The sequence below is a fragment of the Capra hircus genome, chromosome 10 (assembly GCF_001704415.2).
Source record: "Capra hircus breed San Clemente chromosome 10, ASM170441v1, whole genome shotgun sequence".
In the NCBI taxonomy this organism is placed as follows: Eukaryota; Metazoa; Chordata; class Mammalia; order Artiodactyla; family Bovidae; genus Capra; species Capra hircus.
The window spans coordinates 19,142,330-19,158,976 of record NC_030817.1 but is presented as its reverse complement, the minus strand read 5'-3'; the positions used below and the strand labels follow the sequence as shown (position 1 = coordinate 19,158,976).

Here is a 16,647-nt window from a genome sequence, read left to right as displayed (position 1 = left end):
TGATGATGATGATGAAGTCAGCCCATGCTGATCATTTCCTCTGTGCTGAAGGACACAAGGTTGAAGCTTTTACAGGAATTATCCCATGCCTCCCTCTCAGACAGTGCTTTTATCATATCCTAGATAAACTGAAGCCTAGAAAGAGTACGGCACATCCCCAAGGTTGCAGAGCTGCTGGGAGGGGGAACCCAGATTCAGACACAGGATTCGGATTCATGGCCCACCCTGGGGGTAGACGCCAGGATAAGGGCTTGGCTGTAGCTGGGATGGAGGAGAGATGTTGGGGTCCCTTGGGGTTCTGTTTTACCTCAGGAACTGCAAATTGAACTGGGAGTAGATCTTCTACTGATGGAGAAGGTCCCAGACCAGTTTTTAAAAGGATGGACTCATTCATCTGAATGAAACAGAGAAGCTTGAAAGATGGAAGCTAGAGCCAGCTCTGAACTGTCTAGTCTAGGCCTGCAACACAGGCTAGGGGAGGAGCCAGGAGGAAGGCTTGATTCCACCCAAGGCTCGCTGCCCAGGAGATGAGCTCCAGGCCAGACTCCACTCAGGGCAGATGGAGGTGCGCATCAGCTGTAAGCAGAAAGGAACCAGAACTACCCGTGGATCGGGGTGCCCACCTCCATTTAAATACTCATAACACAGTCTGGGGTAGATTCTGTGATGGACCCATTTTGCAAGTGGGTAAACTGGGTCTCAAGGTGGCTGAATAACTCATCCAAGGTGATCAGCTAGAAGGGGCAGAGTCAGGATATGAACCCAGGTTTGTCTGATGACAAAAACCAACAGTGTTCCAGGAAGCCAGAGCTCCAGGGCCCCGGAGCTAAAATGAGTGCAACACGGATTCAGTCTTTGCCCAGGCACCTGCGTGTCCCAGACTCTGCTTGAAACCTGGTCTGCTCACATTCCCTGCTGAGCACACCTTGCCCTTCCCGAGGTGGTGGCAGGTTTCCAGCAGCACTTCGCAGACGTAAGCCTTAGATCAGTGCTGTGGAAGCATGTCAGCATTATTCCCAAACAGTAGAGTCAGACAGATCAGATTCCAGGTAAAGTGATTGCAGCCTGCACACCTGGGCATCACAAAGACTGCTTCTCCTGCTCCCTTCCAGAAAGCCTTAGCCTCTCAGAGTAATTTCAACATTCTCAGACCACGTTTCAGGTTCAAAGGCACACAGATGAGGTGACCAGTAGACAGCACCTGCCCTGACACTGTCCAGCCCTGGGACCCCTCCAGCCCTCCTGGAAAGGAGCCACAGTCCTCAGAACGTTTGTCACGTTCTCTCCAATGTGGCTAGTGGACACCTGGCATGAGCTCACTTCTCCCCCAAAGCTGCAGATCTGCTTGTCTGTTTTTCATTTCTGCCTTCGGATGGGGCGGAAGGCGGGCCTGGGCGGCAGCCACCCTCAGGGAGCAGGGTCTACCCGCCCCCCCCCCCCCCCGACAGAGGCGGAGACCCTCCATCTCCCTGTGCGAAATGCATCTGTGTAGCATAGCCAGCCTCCCCTTTAATAAGCTGATCGTTGAGCTAAATCCCGGGTGTGCACCTCGCCCTGGACGCTTTTGATTGACAAAACTAATCTCTCCTCCACCCCCGCTTCTGCCGCCGCCCGCATCCTCTTGCAAATCATGTACTCGGCGGGTGACAATTAGATAGAAGACTTGGGATTCGGACGCGGAGGGTTATGAGGTTATGAATCAATGGTGGGGGCCCCGGGTGAGATAACAAACCGGGGGGAGCCCGGCTCAGACACCTCACCACAACCCTCCGAGCTTCCCGGTTGATTTATGAGTTGGTAATAACCTCGCCCGGTCTCCTGCCCCCTATTATTTTTCATAATGCATGGGAAGCGGGGTCTGAGGCGGGGGGAGGGGGCAGGCAGGAGAAAGCCCACCAGGGGGTTCCCCGTGGCTGGCTGTCTTTCCCACTGTGGGTCGCTGTGGGGCGCAGTTGCCACGTGCCCATGGAGGCGGGCAGGCCTATGTGCCTGGCCTGGAAAGAAGACCCCAGGGAGGTGGGCCCGGCCCGCCCTGGTTTAGGGCTGAAGAAGGCAGTGATGCTTGGGTATCGCCGGTTCAAAATCATCGGTCTGTGTGTCTGGATTTCATTGCTCCAAACTGTTCAAGTCAGACTGACACAAAAGCCTCCTGTTAAGAAGGGAGAATCAGCGCCGATTCCAAGCCGATCGCAGGCAGTGTGAACTCCGCAGCCAGAGAGCCACGGGGGTCAGCGCAGGGCCAGGAGAGAGGAGGGAGGAGGGGGTCTTTCAACCTGAGAAGAGCACTGAAGACCACCTTTCCTTCTACTGGTTGCCCTCTTTAAGCGACAGCCAGGGTTGAATGAGGAGATGGGGGCAGTTCAGATTACTGCCTGATGTTTTGGGTTTTTTAATTGAAGCATAGTTGATTTACAATGTTGTGTTAATTTCAGGTATACAGCAAAGTGATTCGGTTATACATATATGTATATGAATAGGTATCTATGTTCTTCTTTGGTCCTTTTCCGACTCATTGGAAAAGACCTTGATGCTGGGAAAGATTGAGGGCAGAAGGAGAAGGGGGTAACAGAGGATGAAATGGTTGGATGGCATCGCAGACTCAATGGATGTGAGTTTGAGCAAACCTGGGAGATAGTGAAGGACAGGGAGGCCCGGTGTGCTGCAGTCCATGGGGTCACAAAGAGTGGGACAGTGTTTAACGACTGAACAACAATTATAGTTTATTCCGAGATGCTGAATATAGTTCCCTGTGCTAGGCAGCCAATCCTGGTTGTTTATCTGTTTACCTAATGTTTTTTAAAGTGTTTGTTGAGACTTCCTTTTACAGGGAGAAAGGTGATTTTTGAAAGCAAATGTCAATGGGTGAAAAACCTTGAACTTTCTTCTAAAGCAGTAGTTGCAAAATGCCTAATACCACAGCTGGTGCTGGCCTGTGATGAAGGTTTCATGTGTCACAAAAAACTGATAAAAAAATTTTTAATGTAATGAATATGTGCAATATGAATGGCTACGTATTACATGATGCCCATTTGAATGTAGCTGTTGATCAATAAGCATTAATTAAACCAGCTTCATGACAGGTTTTTGCTTGGTGCCGGAGATGAAAAAATATAAGGGTCCTGGTCACTCAGAATGACTGTTATGGGTTGAATTGTGTCACCCCCAAAATTTCTATGTCGTGGTTCTAACCTCCGAGCCCTTAGGATGTGACCTGATTTGGACACAAGGTTGTTGATGTGTAATTAGTTAAGGTGAACTAGCTTAGGTGGGCCCTCATCCGCTATGTCCTTAGAACGAGGAGAAAGTGGACACAGGGAGACACACACAGGAAGGGGCCATGTGAAGATGAAGGCAGAGGTGGGGGTGATGCTTCCACAAGACAGACACACCAGAGACTGCCAGCAAACCTCCAGGAGGGAGAGACTGAACCAGCTTCTCCCCACAGCCCTCAGCTGAACCAGCTCTGTCCACGTCTGCACCCAGGACTTCCCGTCTCCAGAACTGAGAGGCGATCCCCTTCTGTGGTTGAAGCTGCTCTGTTTGTGGTGCTTTGTTAGGTGGTCCCAGGAAGCAGATACGGGGGGAAGCAGACACTGACCAAGTCATCACATCGTGGATGTCTAGTTCCAAACTGAGATGAGTGCTCCTAGAGAAGGTCCTCCCTGACCCAGAAAGTGTCCTCTGAGGAGCAAGGCTACAAAAGCTGCGGGAGCGGGTCCCCCGCCCCCGGCTCCATGAGGCCCCGCCGCCTCGTAAAGCTTGCCTTCTGCAACTCCCTCCCCTTCTGTCCATCAAGAAAACCCTTCCTAAAAAGTATCAGAAGACCTTTGAGATTCTCTGAGGCCTGAAATGAAAAAACAGGCAGAAAACAAGCAGTTCAAGTTGTTGCTGCCTCTCTGAGCCATGCCGATGACTTGGCTCCAATGTGAATCTGAAACACAGACTGCCTCCATAGCTCACGCATGTTATGCTTATTACATCCCAGGCACTGTGCCGGCCTTGCGCATACAGCGTCTCCTTTAACCCCAGAGCCTAAACATCAGGTCCTTCTTGTTATCGTCCTCATTTTCATACAAGAAAAAAATGAGGGCACAGAGCAGGTAGGTGACCTAATAAGAAATTTCAGCAAAACCACAGGTCAGGATTTTGGTGAGGGTTTCTCTTGTTTTATCCTGGAAGCAGGCAGAAGTTCCCCCAGCTAACCCATGAGTATGGAGATTGGAGTGGGTGGTGGTTAAGGCACCTGCCCAGGGTCATACAGTTTGGAAATGATGTACCATGAGTGGAACTCAAGTCTGCCCGACTTTATAAGCAATGTGCTTTATTGCTTCATATGCTTGGGAAGCAAGTGTATATCTGTTAAATGTGACACCATTTTCCTTGGAAAAATCAAACCCATTGATCAAACAGTACCCCTCAAAAATGCCACTAGGCTTTACCACACTGGTCCTTCTACCTGTGTTTCCTTCTCTCCTACTGGCAGCTATTCACTTCGTCCACCCAGCAAAGCCCAGTTAAATGTCTCCTCTTAAGCTTTCTCTGATAGCTAACTGTTATATTTTATTGTTTTTTAACCAAATCATAAAAGAATGGCCTAACACTGTAAAAGCTTCTCTGCTTATAGAGTGTCCTTCAATTCATCTGCAAAATGGAGACAATAATCTGTTTACATCATGAAATTATTATGGCGCTGGTGGTAAAAGAACCCGCCTGCCAATGCAGGAGACATAAGAGAGACAGGTTTGATCTCTGGGTCAAGAAGATCCCCTGGAGTAGGGCATGGCAACCCACTCCAGTATTCTTGCCTGGAGAATCCCCTGGACAGAGGAGCTTGGTGGGCTTACAGTCCAAAGAGTTGCAAAGAGTCGGACATGACTAAAGCGACTTAGCGTGCATGCAGTATTATAGTAGAATCATTCTAAAACTTCAAATAGAGAAATTACTCAATAAATTATTAGCTTAATAGCTAAAGCAGGAATTATTATTATGGCTAAACTAGTGTCTCAGCTTCAGGAAGGCAGTTGAGTACAGAAGATAACTTTTCCAGTTGTTCTGTGTACTACTGGGAAAGTTATTCAGAGATAAGAGGAGCAGAACAGTGTAGTGGAAATAATATTAGACATGAGATATTCTGGTTTATAAACTGGGCTGCATTAAGTACTAACATGTGACCTGGGGCCTCTCTGGGTCTAATCTCTAAAATGGATGTGAGTTACTATATTTTACATATTGTCAAGATGACATATGATGACAGGGTTAAGTGTCTAGTGCTGGCCTAGTACAGTGGGCACTGGTGATTGTCATCCTTCTGGGTGGACACTGGCCTGCACATAGCACCTGCTTGCGTGATGAGATGGCATAAAGCTGCATTCTGCACTCAGAGGAGCAGCTGAGACCTTGGCAGTTTTGTGAAAATCCAATGGAGGATGGAGTCATACCCTTGCCTAAGGACTACCATCTTATCCTCAGTTGGACTCCAGAAAAACATAGTTTACTCAAATGGAAGTATCTTTCCCCAGTGGGCAGGACTGATGAGTAAGTTGTTAATTGCTTCAGTTACCAGAACCATGATATACAAGCTACCAAGTTGCAGGGAACTTGAAATTTGCAGGTGACTGGAATCAGTCTTTTGTCAAGCTTGCATAGTCTAATTTGGGTTCAGATTGATACAAAACTTTGGGGGAAATGAAAGAAGTGTGTCATCGTAGGATCTGCTTGGGTTCTGACTTTTTTCAAAAGAAGTGCAAGGTATCCCTTGTTCTTTCAGGGAGCTTAAAACACCTGAAGCTGAGCCCAGAACAGAATGCTTTTATAATAAGGGTCTCCCCCACACCAGAAAGAGAGCTCTCTAAAATCTTGGAAGGTCTTACTAGCTTACTCAAATCCAGTTTATATTGATCTAGACTTAATATGACTTGGGAGGAGGTCACTGAGTCTCACTCTACCCAAGTAAGTAAGTAAACAAATGGCAGGGAGGAGGGGGTCACCCTTAGTCCAGCCCCATTAGAGTCTACAGAAGGCCACTCTGAGACTCAGGCCCAGCCAGATGGCCAGGGAGCCACTGATCAGAGGCCCATGACAAGCCTCCTGCTCTCTACTCCTCAGGAAGTAGACAGATTTGCAAGTCCTATCTTCATTCCTCTGCCCTTTCCTTGTGTGCATGCTTGGTCCCATTCTTTGCGCTCCATGGACTATAACCCACCAGGCTCCTCTGTCCATGGGATCTTCCAGGCAAGAATACTGGAGTGGGTTGCCATTTCCTCCTGCAGCGGATCTTCCTGACCCAGGGATTGAACCTGCGTCTCCTGCATCTATCGCTTTTCCTGCATTGGCAGGTGGATTCTTTACCAGTGAGCCACCTGGGAAGTCTTGAAGAGCAGCAAAAGTGCCGGGCCTGGGGCAGTGGGAGGCTGTGCTCCAGACCCGCTCCATTTGGGACTGCAGCTTGACAAAGATAAGAAACAGAATCTAGTAGCAGTAACAAAAGGCAACCATCAATTTTGGATAGAATAGAAAAATAATCTGCTTGATTTCTTACTAGAATAAGAAGGGAAGAATGATTGGGAGAAGGGGAAAAGAAAGAAGAAAGGGAAGAGAAAAGAAGAAGACTAAAAATGCTTTCCCCTGAAAATGATTTGGACTATTTTCACTTGATTCTACAGTGTAGTAATTGTAGCCATCTTAAAGGACATAATATTATGACAGGTTTCCCTTCCTTGTTCCCAAGGCTGAATCTGCCACAAGGCTGAGGCTGGCCCTTCCTGGATTAGCCTGGTGAAGCAATAACCCATGCCCATGAGAATGAAGTTGTCCACAGTCCTGGGCATCACTGTGTGTGCTCAGGTCCCCCAAGCAGGGCCCATGTGTGTTGAGGATGGCAGTGGGGTGTGTGCTGCTGCAGACAGAAGGTGGTGCCCTCAACAGCCAGGGGCAGCAGCTTGGCCCCATGGGGGCCTGAGGATGGTCACCCAGCTCCCCGAATGAAATGGTGATGGTCATGATGGCTGCACCAGCGACTAGAAACCCAGGTCTGTAGTCCCCGCAGTGCCAGAGGAGAAGGCCAGGGGCTTTTGTGGCTTTCCTTTCTTTACCAAAATTGTGGTTACATGTGATTCTTGAGCTCTGTGAATGCAAACCGGAGCCTGGTGGACAATTAGGCCGGACATGAGTGCAGAAAGCCGAAGCAGGACAGAAACCCAGACAATAGTGCCGAAGGCCCGGGTAGGGTGGGGGGTGGGGAGCGGATATGATAGCAAGGAAGGAGTTTCAATGTGAATGAATACTAATTAGTGACATGGATATTAATGATGACAGTAATTAACAGGGGAAAGGAAGGGCTGTCATTGTCCCAGGGTGAGTAATCAATCTTGGCAGGTGATAAATAATGGTTCAGCAAGCTCAGCAGAAAGATAATCCTCCTGCCCGGGGGAGAGCTGTTGCTGATGCTGGAAACCTCTCCGTTTCTAGGCAACCCACAAAAAAAAAAAAGGACTATTTTTCTTTTGAGGGAAAAACAGGTTAGAGTCTCCCCCCACCCCACCCCCAACTTGGGATTACAGTTCTTATTTGATTTCTGCTTTGTTCTTCATTTCTGAGGACAAATGTTGGACTTGTATAATTTGGAGGAAGTGGACACACACACACACACATACTCACCCTTTCTCTCAAAGGACATGAATGAATAGGAGTGTTTTCAATCCAAAGTTTAGCTCATAGATGCCATCCAGGAGGGGCAATGCTTAGAAGTCCTGCTTTTGAGGCTGAAATGTGGGGGACTTGCAGGGCTGTGTCAGTGGAGGCTGGTCCTGGGCGGATAGGGTGGTATACAAAGAACCAGACAGTCTGCTCTGCAAGACTCCTTCTCCTTCCAGAGAGCAACAAAATGTCTAGTACTCAGGCCTGTACTGATCTCACTTCTCACCCTCAGTCAAATTTCTGAGCAGCTTTCCTTTTGGAAAAAGGGAACTATTTGTTCAACCCCCTCTGCTGGTTCTCTGGTGTTTCAGCTGGCAGTCAATGCAAGGAGAGCTGATGGCAGGCCCTCTCCCCTACTGCACAACTCAGACCCATGACAAGACTCGGGTCTCTGGAAACACTGCCCCTTTCAGATTGTTTTCCATCTAACATTTCATCCTGAGGTGATAAAGTACAGACCTTTGAACATCTGCACTGGTTTAAAGAGAGGTATGGGAATGACAATGGTAGATTGTCCAGAAGTTCAGAACCTCCCAGAAAATTGGACTCCTTTACCCCCACATGAGGGCTTTCCTTGTGTCTCAGAAGGTTGAGAATCTGCCTGCAATGTGGGAGACCCAGGTTTGATCCGTGGGTTGGGAAGATCCCCTGGAGAAGGAAATAGCAACCCACCCAGTATTCTTGCCTGGAGAATCCCATGGACAGTGGAGCCTGGTGGGCTGCCATCCATGGGGTCACAAAGAGTAGGACACAACTGAGCGACTTCACTTTCGCTTTCACCCCCATGTGAATTGCACTTTCCTGAGAACGCTGGTCCTAGGTGCTAAAGGGAGGCAAGCAAAAGCAAATATGTTCAGAGAATATTGACCACAGTGGTGAGAAACCCCAAATTATATCATTAGAAGAAACAGCTGAGGAATCCAGGCATGTTCCACCTGGAGCAGGGGCTAATACACTAAGTGTACTGTACATATAAGTGAAGGACTGTCTCACAGAGTGAGAGGTCTGAGTTCTTCTCTGTATCATCAGAAGGCAAAACTAAGGCTGAAGAGAGGAATTCAGAGATGGGCCAACTTCAGAGAAATTGAAGATGACTTATCTGGGACAGGCTTGCCAGGAAGGAATTTGTGAGTTTCCAGGCACTTGAGTTTTTGTTTTTTTTTTTTCTTTTAAATGGAAATTAGAACACCTCTTATCCAGGGTATTGTGGATGATGCTTGGCTAGGATTGGAGTAGATAAGTTTTAAAAGTCCCTTCTGATTCTTAAGATTTACATTAGTTAAGGTAATACTAGATACTAAAACAGAGAACTCTCAAATGCCTTGGTTTCAACATCACAAGTATATTTTTCAATCAGTTCAGAGCCCCAGATGGACATCAGTCTTCATGTCTGTTCAGGATCCCAGGCTCCTTCCACATTGTGGCTCTGCCCTCTCTCCCTTCATCCAGCAGATGGGGATGAAAGGGTGTGGGATGTGGAGGGACAGACAGGAGTTTTTATGGTCCGAGTCTGGAAATGGCATATGGCATTTCCACCCACATTCTTTTGTCAGAACTCAATCCATACCCAACTGCAGGAAGGTCTGAAAGTGTAATCTAGTTGTTGCCCAGGGGATGGAGGACAGAGGTTTGGATGAACACACAGAAGTTTCTCCCACAGACACAGGGGCTTATTCATTCAGGATAAGCCTAGTCCAGAAGAAATTAGAGGGTTTTTTTTTTTTTTTTCAGGAACCTGTATGGTCATCTCTGTTGGGCAGGCCTTGTCCACTGGGGATAGGGAGCTAAAAGAAGTCTCCTCCCTCAGGAAATGTTCTGGAGTGATAAATTGTCTTCTAGCCTGTCATCAAAATATGTATTCCCAGGAAGTCCCCTCCCAAAGCTCCCTAGAAACGTGGATACAAGATCATCCTGAGTCATCAGACATGGATTTTTTTAAGGAAAAGAATGGGATTGTGACTATTGAAGCATCCTAATGGGTGGAAAGAGTTGGTTAGGATGGAAAAGTATAAGTATTACCTAGCTCTCCAAGGGTGTGCTAATTGGACCTAGGGATCTCTCAGGTAACCATGTTTCCTCTGCCACAGAATTAAACATCCATGAGGTCTTCAACTGAAATTGCTTTACTGTTGCAGGTACAGACATTGTACAGTGGCTTATGAAGAACCTTTCCATCGAGGACCCAGGTACCTGACCCTCAACCCTGACTTTACCTGCATGATACTAGTGAACAAGCCATACCCAAATTCCAAACCAGTTTCTCCTACCCTCCTAAGAACTGGGCTTATACAAGTGAATTCCAAGATGTGGACTCACTCCCTTTACAAACAAAATTAATTTATTTCCTCCACTGAGTTTCTGTCTTTAAATTTAAATTACCCTTGGAGGAAATGAGCAACCATTTAGAATGCCAAAGAGCCCGATACAATAACATGGACTCTGGTTAGCCACCGCAATTAAAGATAAGTTGTAGCACTGTCACGGAACAGCCTTCTATAGCCAGCTCTTAAAATTAGATTGCTTGATCCACAATTAAGAGGTTTAATTATTTGCTAAGACTCCTTCTGTTCTCTGCTTCTGCAAGAAGTGAAGGAGTGATTTTTTTCAACTTTAATTGTGCAATGCAATTAGGAAAACCTCACCAGAAAAACAACAGCAAACCCTGGCCAATAAAGCAGTTTTCAAATCTGTGTTCCCACCAGCAAATAAGCAATAAAATTTATTTTTACATCATAATTAGAAAATGGAGGTTGGGGGGGGTGGTTTCCAGGAAAAAATAAAAATTCTATGTAAGTAAACTTTTCTGAAGTTATTATACACTCCCCATCTTAACTAAGTATTCTTGATGCCTGAAAGTCATATTTACAAACATCCAGTAATGTATTCTGATGTTCTTGGGGATTAGATCTTCTTGCCCCAAATTAAATGGCCTCCAGTTGCTCTGCTTTTTAAAGATTTTTTTTCAAGTGCCCATTCTAGCTGTCTGGCTTCAACTGTGATTCCTTGCTGGGGTCACTATGACAGCTCAAGCATTTCTGTATTTTAATCTGATGCTCTTAATATTAATAGACTATTTGTAAAGTTATTTTTATTTAGTGAGTTTTGGGGTGGTGGAGAGCTGTGCACGGTCTTTGTTGCTAAGAGGGCTTCTTTTCTCTAGTTGTGCAGGCTTCTCATTGTGGGGGCTTCTCTTGTTGCAGCTCCCAGGCTCTATAGCACAGGCTCAATAGTTGTGGTATATAGGCTTAGTTGCTCCTTGTCACATGGAATCTTCCTGGGCCAAGAGTCAAACTCATGTGTCTTGCAATGACAGGCAGACTATTTGCCACTGAGCCACAAGGGAAGCCCTAAATAGACCATTGACTGTGGAAGTGGAAGTGTTAGTCACTCAGTTGTGTCCAACTCTTTGCAACACCATGAACTGTAACCCACCAGGCTCCTCTGTCCCTGGAATTCTCCAGGCATTCATCCTGGAGTGGGTTGCCATTCCCTTCTCCAGGGGATCTTCCTGACCCAGGGATCAAACCCAGGTCTCCTGCATTGCAGGCAGATTCTTTACCATTTGAGCCACCAGGGAAGCCCAATTTATAATTTACAAAGAATTCAATTAAACATAGTTGCCAGAAATCTGAGTGCCAGAAAAGTAGGTCATGAACGGAACTGGCACTAGCCTTTCTCTCCCTCATGACTAGTGACCGCTGTCATGTCGAGTGGAAATTCTTAATTCTATTCAAGTTCTTAAACCACAGGAAAAAACTATAAATGCTAATCCTTTTAAGGGAAAAACCCATATTGACTGCCCTAAGTGTTTGCCTTATGCAGCCTGGACTTCCGATTATCTGCTTCTGAAAAACCAGACTGTGTAAGTCTCTACAAGTTTAGTTACATGATGAAGAGTCACCCTTCTTCATGGTGGGGTTTTTTTTCTCTTCCAAGAATACTGTTTTCTTTGCCCTTCTGGAATAATTATCATTTCTGACAGGTATTTTTTCATTATCTTCAGTGGTAGTAGTAGCAGCAGCAATGGTATATTCTGAGAGCCCTGAACCACCTAGTGGTAGACCATGCTGTAGGAATCCTCTGATCCTGATGAGCAAAGCTTCTGTGAGAGGTCCTGAATGATACAGGTCTTATCTCTCACGGTCTATTATACTTTGATGCCCTTGGGAGGATATCAAGGTCTGGAACCCATCTGGGCTTCTGAGAAGTAGTTGAGCAGTAGTCAGGACAATTCACCAGCAGAAATGAGGCCAACCAAGACCCTGGGAAATCAGGTGGCCAAAGTCCGCCCTCCCTCACTTCTTCCTTCCCATCTGCAACTTCTCTAAGCACAAACCTTTTGAAGAATGAAGTGAGACTTCTAGCTCCAGATTGGTGACATGAAAGTCCCCTTCTTACTGGGTTTTGTTCTTCCTTCTCTGAAGAAAGAGCAGGTGATGAAATTTCCCTTTTCTGCTGGACTCATGGTTCTTGAAGCATATAGATTTCAGAACCAAACTCTTATCACTAAGCAAGTAAAATACAATTCCATTCATCCCAATTCTACCAGTGATAAATGTATGCACTCCTTCCAAAGAAGAATAGCAGACTCTCAATATGCAAAATGACTGGATCATATACAACCTCTCGAAAATTGTAGCACTATCGCTGAACAGCCTTCTAGAGCCAGCTCTGAAAATTACATTGCCTGAATCACAATGAAGAGGTTTAATTACTTGCTAAAACTCCCCAAAAGTTTGCAAATAAAGCCAATACAAGTCACTTTAAAAGCTTCAGAACTTATGAAATTAATAATTCCTAGAGACTCCCTGAGTATGTCAATAATTTCTACAGTCAAAAATTAATTTTTATTGATAAGAATTCTTTTAGACTTGTAAAAGATTATCATGTGGGCTTCCCAGGTGGCTAGTGGTAAAGAACCCACCTGCCAATGGAGAAGGCATAAGAGATACAGGTTCAATCCCTGGGTTGGGAAGATCCCCTGGAGGAGGGCGTGACAACCCACTCCAGTATTCTTGCCTGGAGAATCCCATGGACAGAGGAAGCTGATGGGCTACAGTCCATAGGGCTGCAAAGAGTTGGACATGACTGAAGTGACTTAGCACACACACATCATGTCTGATAGAACCATCTAAATTTCTTTTTTCTTAGCTCTGCTCAGAGTAAATATAGATTCTTAACTATTTATGTGAATCTACTTATGGCTGGTGCTAAAGTAACCAAACAACAAGTTGTGGCAAAAATATCAATGTTTGTATTAGGTTGGCCTCGCTATGCTACTGCCTTCTCTTCCTCTAATTCCTGTTTATCCATAAGAGAACAGTAATACCCTCCTCATTGCTGGTGGGATTCTCATGTCAGGAAATGCAATGTGAGTCTGAAGACTCTATGGGCTGCATATTCATTGCTGGTGGTGATTAAAAAAAAAAAAGAATGAAACTAAAAATATGAATCAGGGCTGCCAGCATTTACCATGCACCAGACACTGCTAAGTACTTTACGTGAAGCATCTCACTTATTTACAGACTTCCACACCAGAGCTCATGATCCTAACTGGAAGCTAGACTTTTTTTCTGGAAGTCTTGGGGGGTTAAACAATATCAGACGCTCAGAGCTGGGATCCATAGGAGTCTCAGACACATGTCACCTTCCCAACCGTTGATATCTCCACCCAGCCCAGTGCAGTCATTTCAGAAATTATCAGCCAATCATGCTGTGATCTGGGGGTGATGACAGTTGACTTCCAGTTGCCTTTCTGCTCACCCTACCCCATCCCACTTACACCTCGTCTAAGTAGCCCCTGCATTATGACAGTTTTGCAATAACTTCTCTTTCTTCTTCCCTGTCCCTTCAGTTGAAGCAATACACTTGGGAAGCCTTATAGCTGCCCAGGGCTACGTCTTTCCCATCTCAGACCATGTTCTTACCATGAAAGATGATGGCACGTTTTATCGTTTCCAGGTAGGCCTTCAGCTTCTCCTTTTCTTCTCATCATCTGATCTCAGATTAGAACTACCTAAAAAAACTGATGGTATTTAAGGAAGCAACTCCTACCTCCCACCAACTCTGGGAAAGAAAACTTGTCTGTGCTATTTTTTGCACACACACCCCCCCCCCACACACACACACACATAATAGTAAAATACCCTCATGGAGAACTTAGCATTCACTGGTTGCTTTACACATATCTCACTTATTCTAAAGAACAAACTTTGGGGGGATAAAGATCACCCATTTTACAGTTGCAAAAACTGAGGTACCTGGAGAATTAATGGGACATTTAGTCAATCCAGGGGACAGCCTTGATTGGAACCTAGATCAGCTGGATTGCAAAGTCCTTAATCCTACTGCTATATCATGTTACATATACTTTCTTGGTGTGAAATTTCTATTCACTACCTAGTAACACTTCCCAAACATTTTCCTCTCCTTTTCTCAGATCCTATCCTACAGTAAATTTGAGCAGAGCATAAGGGGTTGTGTCAAGGTCTAAACCAAAAGGCTTTGGAATGGAGTTCTTCAGACAGGGTCAAAGAATGTCTGAGTTTGCTCAGCTGCCATAAGAAAATACCAATACCATAGACAGGGTGGCTTAAACAGCAGAAATGTATTTCTCGTAGCTCTTGAGGCTGGAAGTCTAAGATTAAGCCTCAAGTGGAGTTCAGTTTGTGAGAAGAGCTTTCATCCTGACTTTCAGATGATTGGTTCTCACTGTGTCCTAACGTTGTAGAGAGAATGATACATAGTGACAGAGGTTTTTAGCTCTCTGGTGTTTCCTCTTATAGGGACACTAATCCTGTGTGATCGGGGCCCCACCCATGTGATCTCATTTAACCTTAATCACTTCCTTACTCCACATACAGTCACACTGGGGTGGGGGAGTGGTGGGTAGGTTAGGGCTTCATCATAGAAATTCAAGAGGGCACCATTCAGTCCATAGCAAAGTGATAAAGAAACTTGGAGCTTGTGCCCCAGGAAACGGTGCTTGTCTGACTCCTGCATTAGCCTTCTATTGTTTCAGGATATGAAGTTTTTGCCCTATAAACTAGGTTTCTCATTTTTGCATTTATTTGGCTGACCTGAGATTTTACTTCTCAACACTTAGATCAAAATGTTGACTGGCCTCAGCTATGCTAAGAACAGGAAAGAGTCAGGGTGCAGTATCAACACAAAGGACGTGCAGACAGAGCCTGTCAGGGAGGAATCCTCCGTGGGCCAGGGGAGGGCTGCCCATGGGCCCCTGGCAGGGAAGGGCATGAGTTGGAATCCTCAGTCCTGACTTCTGTGCTCTTTTGCAGGCCCCATACTTCTGGCCTTCAAATTGCTGGGAACCTGAAAACACGGACTATGGTGAGCACTGAAGCCACGGCCCACACTTACTGGGAATGCAGAAGGCACATCTTTGCTGAGTGGGTGACTGTGGTGCACGGGGAGGAGGGTCTTTGCCCTGCTTAGCCCTTTCTTGTATAGTTGACAGGTGCTGTTCCACATACTGGTGAAAGGCAGGGCCCACTGAAAGAGGCAGCCCTTGGAAGGGAAGGCGGGAGGGGAAGAAAAGTTTTATCAGATCTGGCCAACGCGCTCATTCTGTGGAGCCATGGAGAACTGGGCCAGTGGCTGTTGACCACTACTTCCTGGGACAGGGTTTCAGGCAGGGCTGGATCAAGGGGGCATGTCCCCCTGGCCATTTCCTTTCTCACAGACTTGTTAAGACTTTTTAATAATTCATTGGTGTTTTTGATGGTTGGAATTTGGAAGGGAAGAGTAACAGGCCGTGGAGGGGTATATGAGTTACCCTACCTGAGCAAACAAAGAGTGGGTGAAGCTGGGCCCTGGGTAAGCAGGGAATTGCCTCTGTCCAAGCAGGGGTTTATTAGACTCTTGCCCTGTATTCTCCATGAAGACTGTTTAATGTATCTATGTGTCAGTCTTCTAAAGCTATACTATCCCTGTACTTCAGGTAGAGCTGAGGCCTAGAGAGGCCACATCCTCGCATCTGCCACACTGTACTCGGATTGGATGTCCAGTCAGTTGCCAGCCGCATGAGGGGAGGGCTGGTCCACCTCGTTCACGTGTATTATCCAGGGCATAGTGCGTTCCTAAGCCATAGTGGGCACTCAGTCAGTATTTGCTGATGGTTCTGCTTCTCTGTGGAGAAGGCAATGGCACCCCACTCCAGTACTCTTGCCTGGAAAATCCCATGGGTGGAGGAGCCTGGTAGGCTGCAGTCCATGGGGTCGCTAAGAGTCGGACACGACTGAGCGACTTCACTTTGACTTTTCACTTTCATGCATTGGAGAAGGAAATGGCAACCCACTCCAGTGTTCTTGCCTGGAGAATCCCAGGGATGAGGGAGCCTGGGGGGCTGCAGTCTATGGGATTGCACAGAGTCGGACACGACTGAAGAGGCTTAGCAGCAGCAGCGGCAGCTGCTTCTCTGACTGTGTGGATCACAACAAACTATGGAAAATTCTTCAAGAGGTGGGAGTACCAGACCACCTTACCTGTCTCCTGAGAAACCTGTGTGCAAGTCAAGAAGCAACAGTTAGAACTGGACATGAACAACAGACTGGTTCAAAATTGGGAAAGGAGTATGTCAAGGCTGTGCATTGTCACCCTTCTTGTTTAACTTACATGTAGAGTACAGGGCTTTCCTGGTAGCTCAGCTGGTAAAGAAACTGCCTGTAATGCAGGAGATGTGGGTTCAATCCCTGGGTCAGAAAGATCCCCTGGAGAAGGAAATGGCAATCCACTCCACTATTCTTGCCTGGAAAATCCCATGGACACAGAAGCCTGGTAGGCTACATACAGTCCATGGGGTCACAAGAGTCGGACCTGACTAAACCATCACCATGAGAAATGCCAGGCTGGATAAAGCACAAGCTAGAATCAAGATTGCTGGGAAAAATGTTAATGACCTCATATATGCAGCTGACACCACCCTAATGGCAG

At 46.4% G+C, this 16,647-nt stretch overlaps 1 protein-coding gene across 5 annotated transcripts in view; it reads left to right on the top strand.

The window, feature by feature from the left end:
• The window catches only part of RGS6 (regulator of G-protein signaling 6), a 613,815-nt gene that overhangs the window by 496,744 nt on the left and 100,424 nt on the right, over window positions 1–16,647 (top strand). For all 5 annotated transcript variants that reach the window (XM_013967267.2, XM_018054008.1, XM_013967266.2 and 2 more), the window contains exons 4-6: window positions 9,831–9,881; window positions 13,550–13,656; window positions 14,994–15,045. In XM_013967267.2, the coding sequence (XP_013822721.1) occupies window positions 9,831–9,881; window positions 13,550–13,656; window positions 14,994–15,045 (210 nt within the window). The remainder of the gene's footprint in view (window positions 1–9,830; window positions 9,882–13,549; window positions 13,657–14,993; window positions 15,046–16,647) is intronic.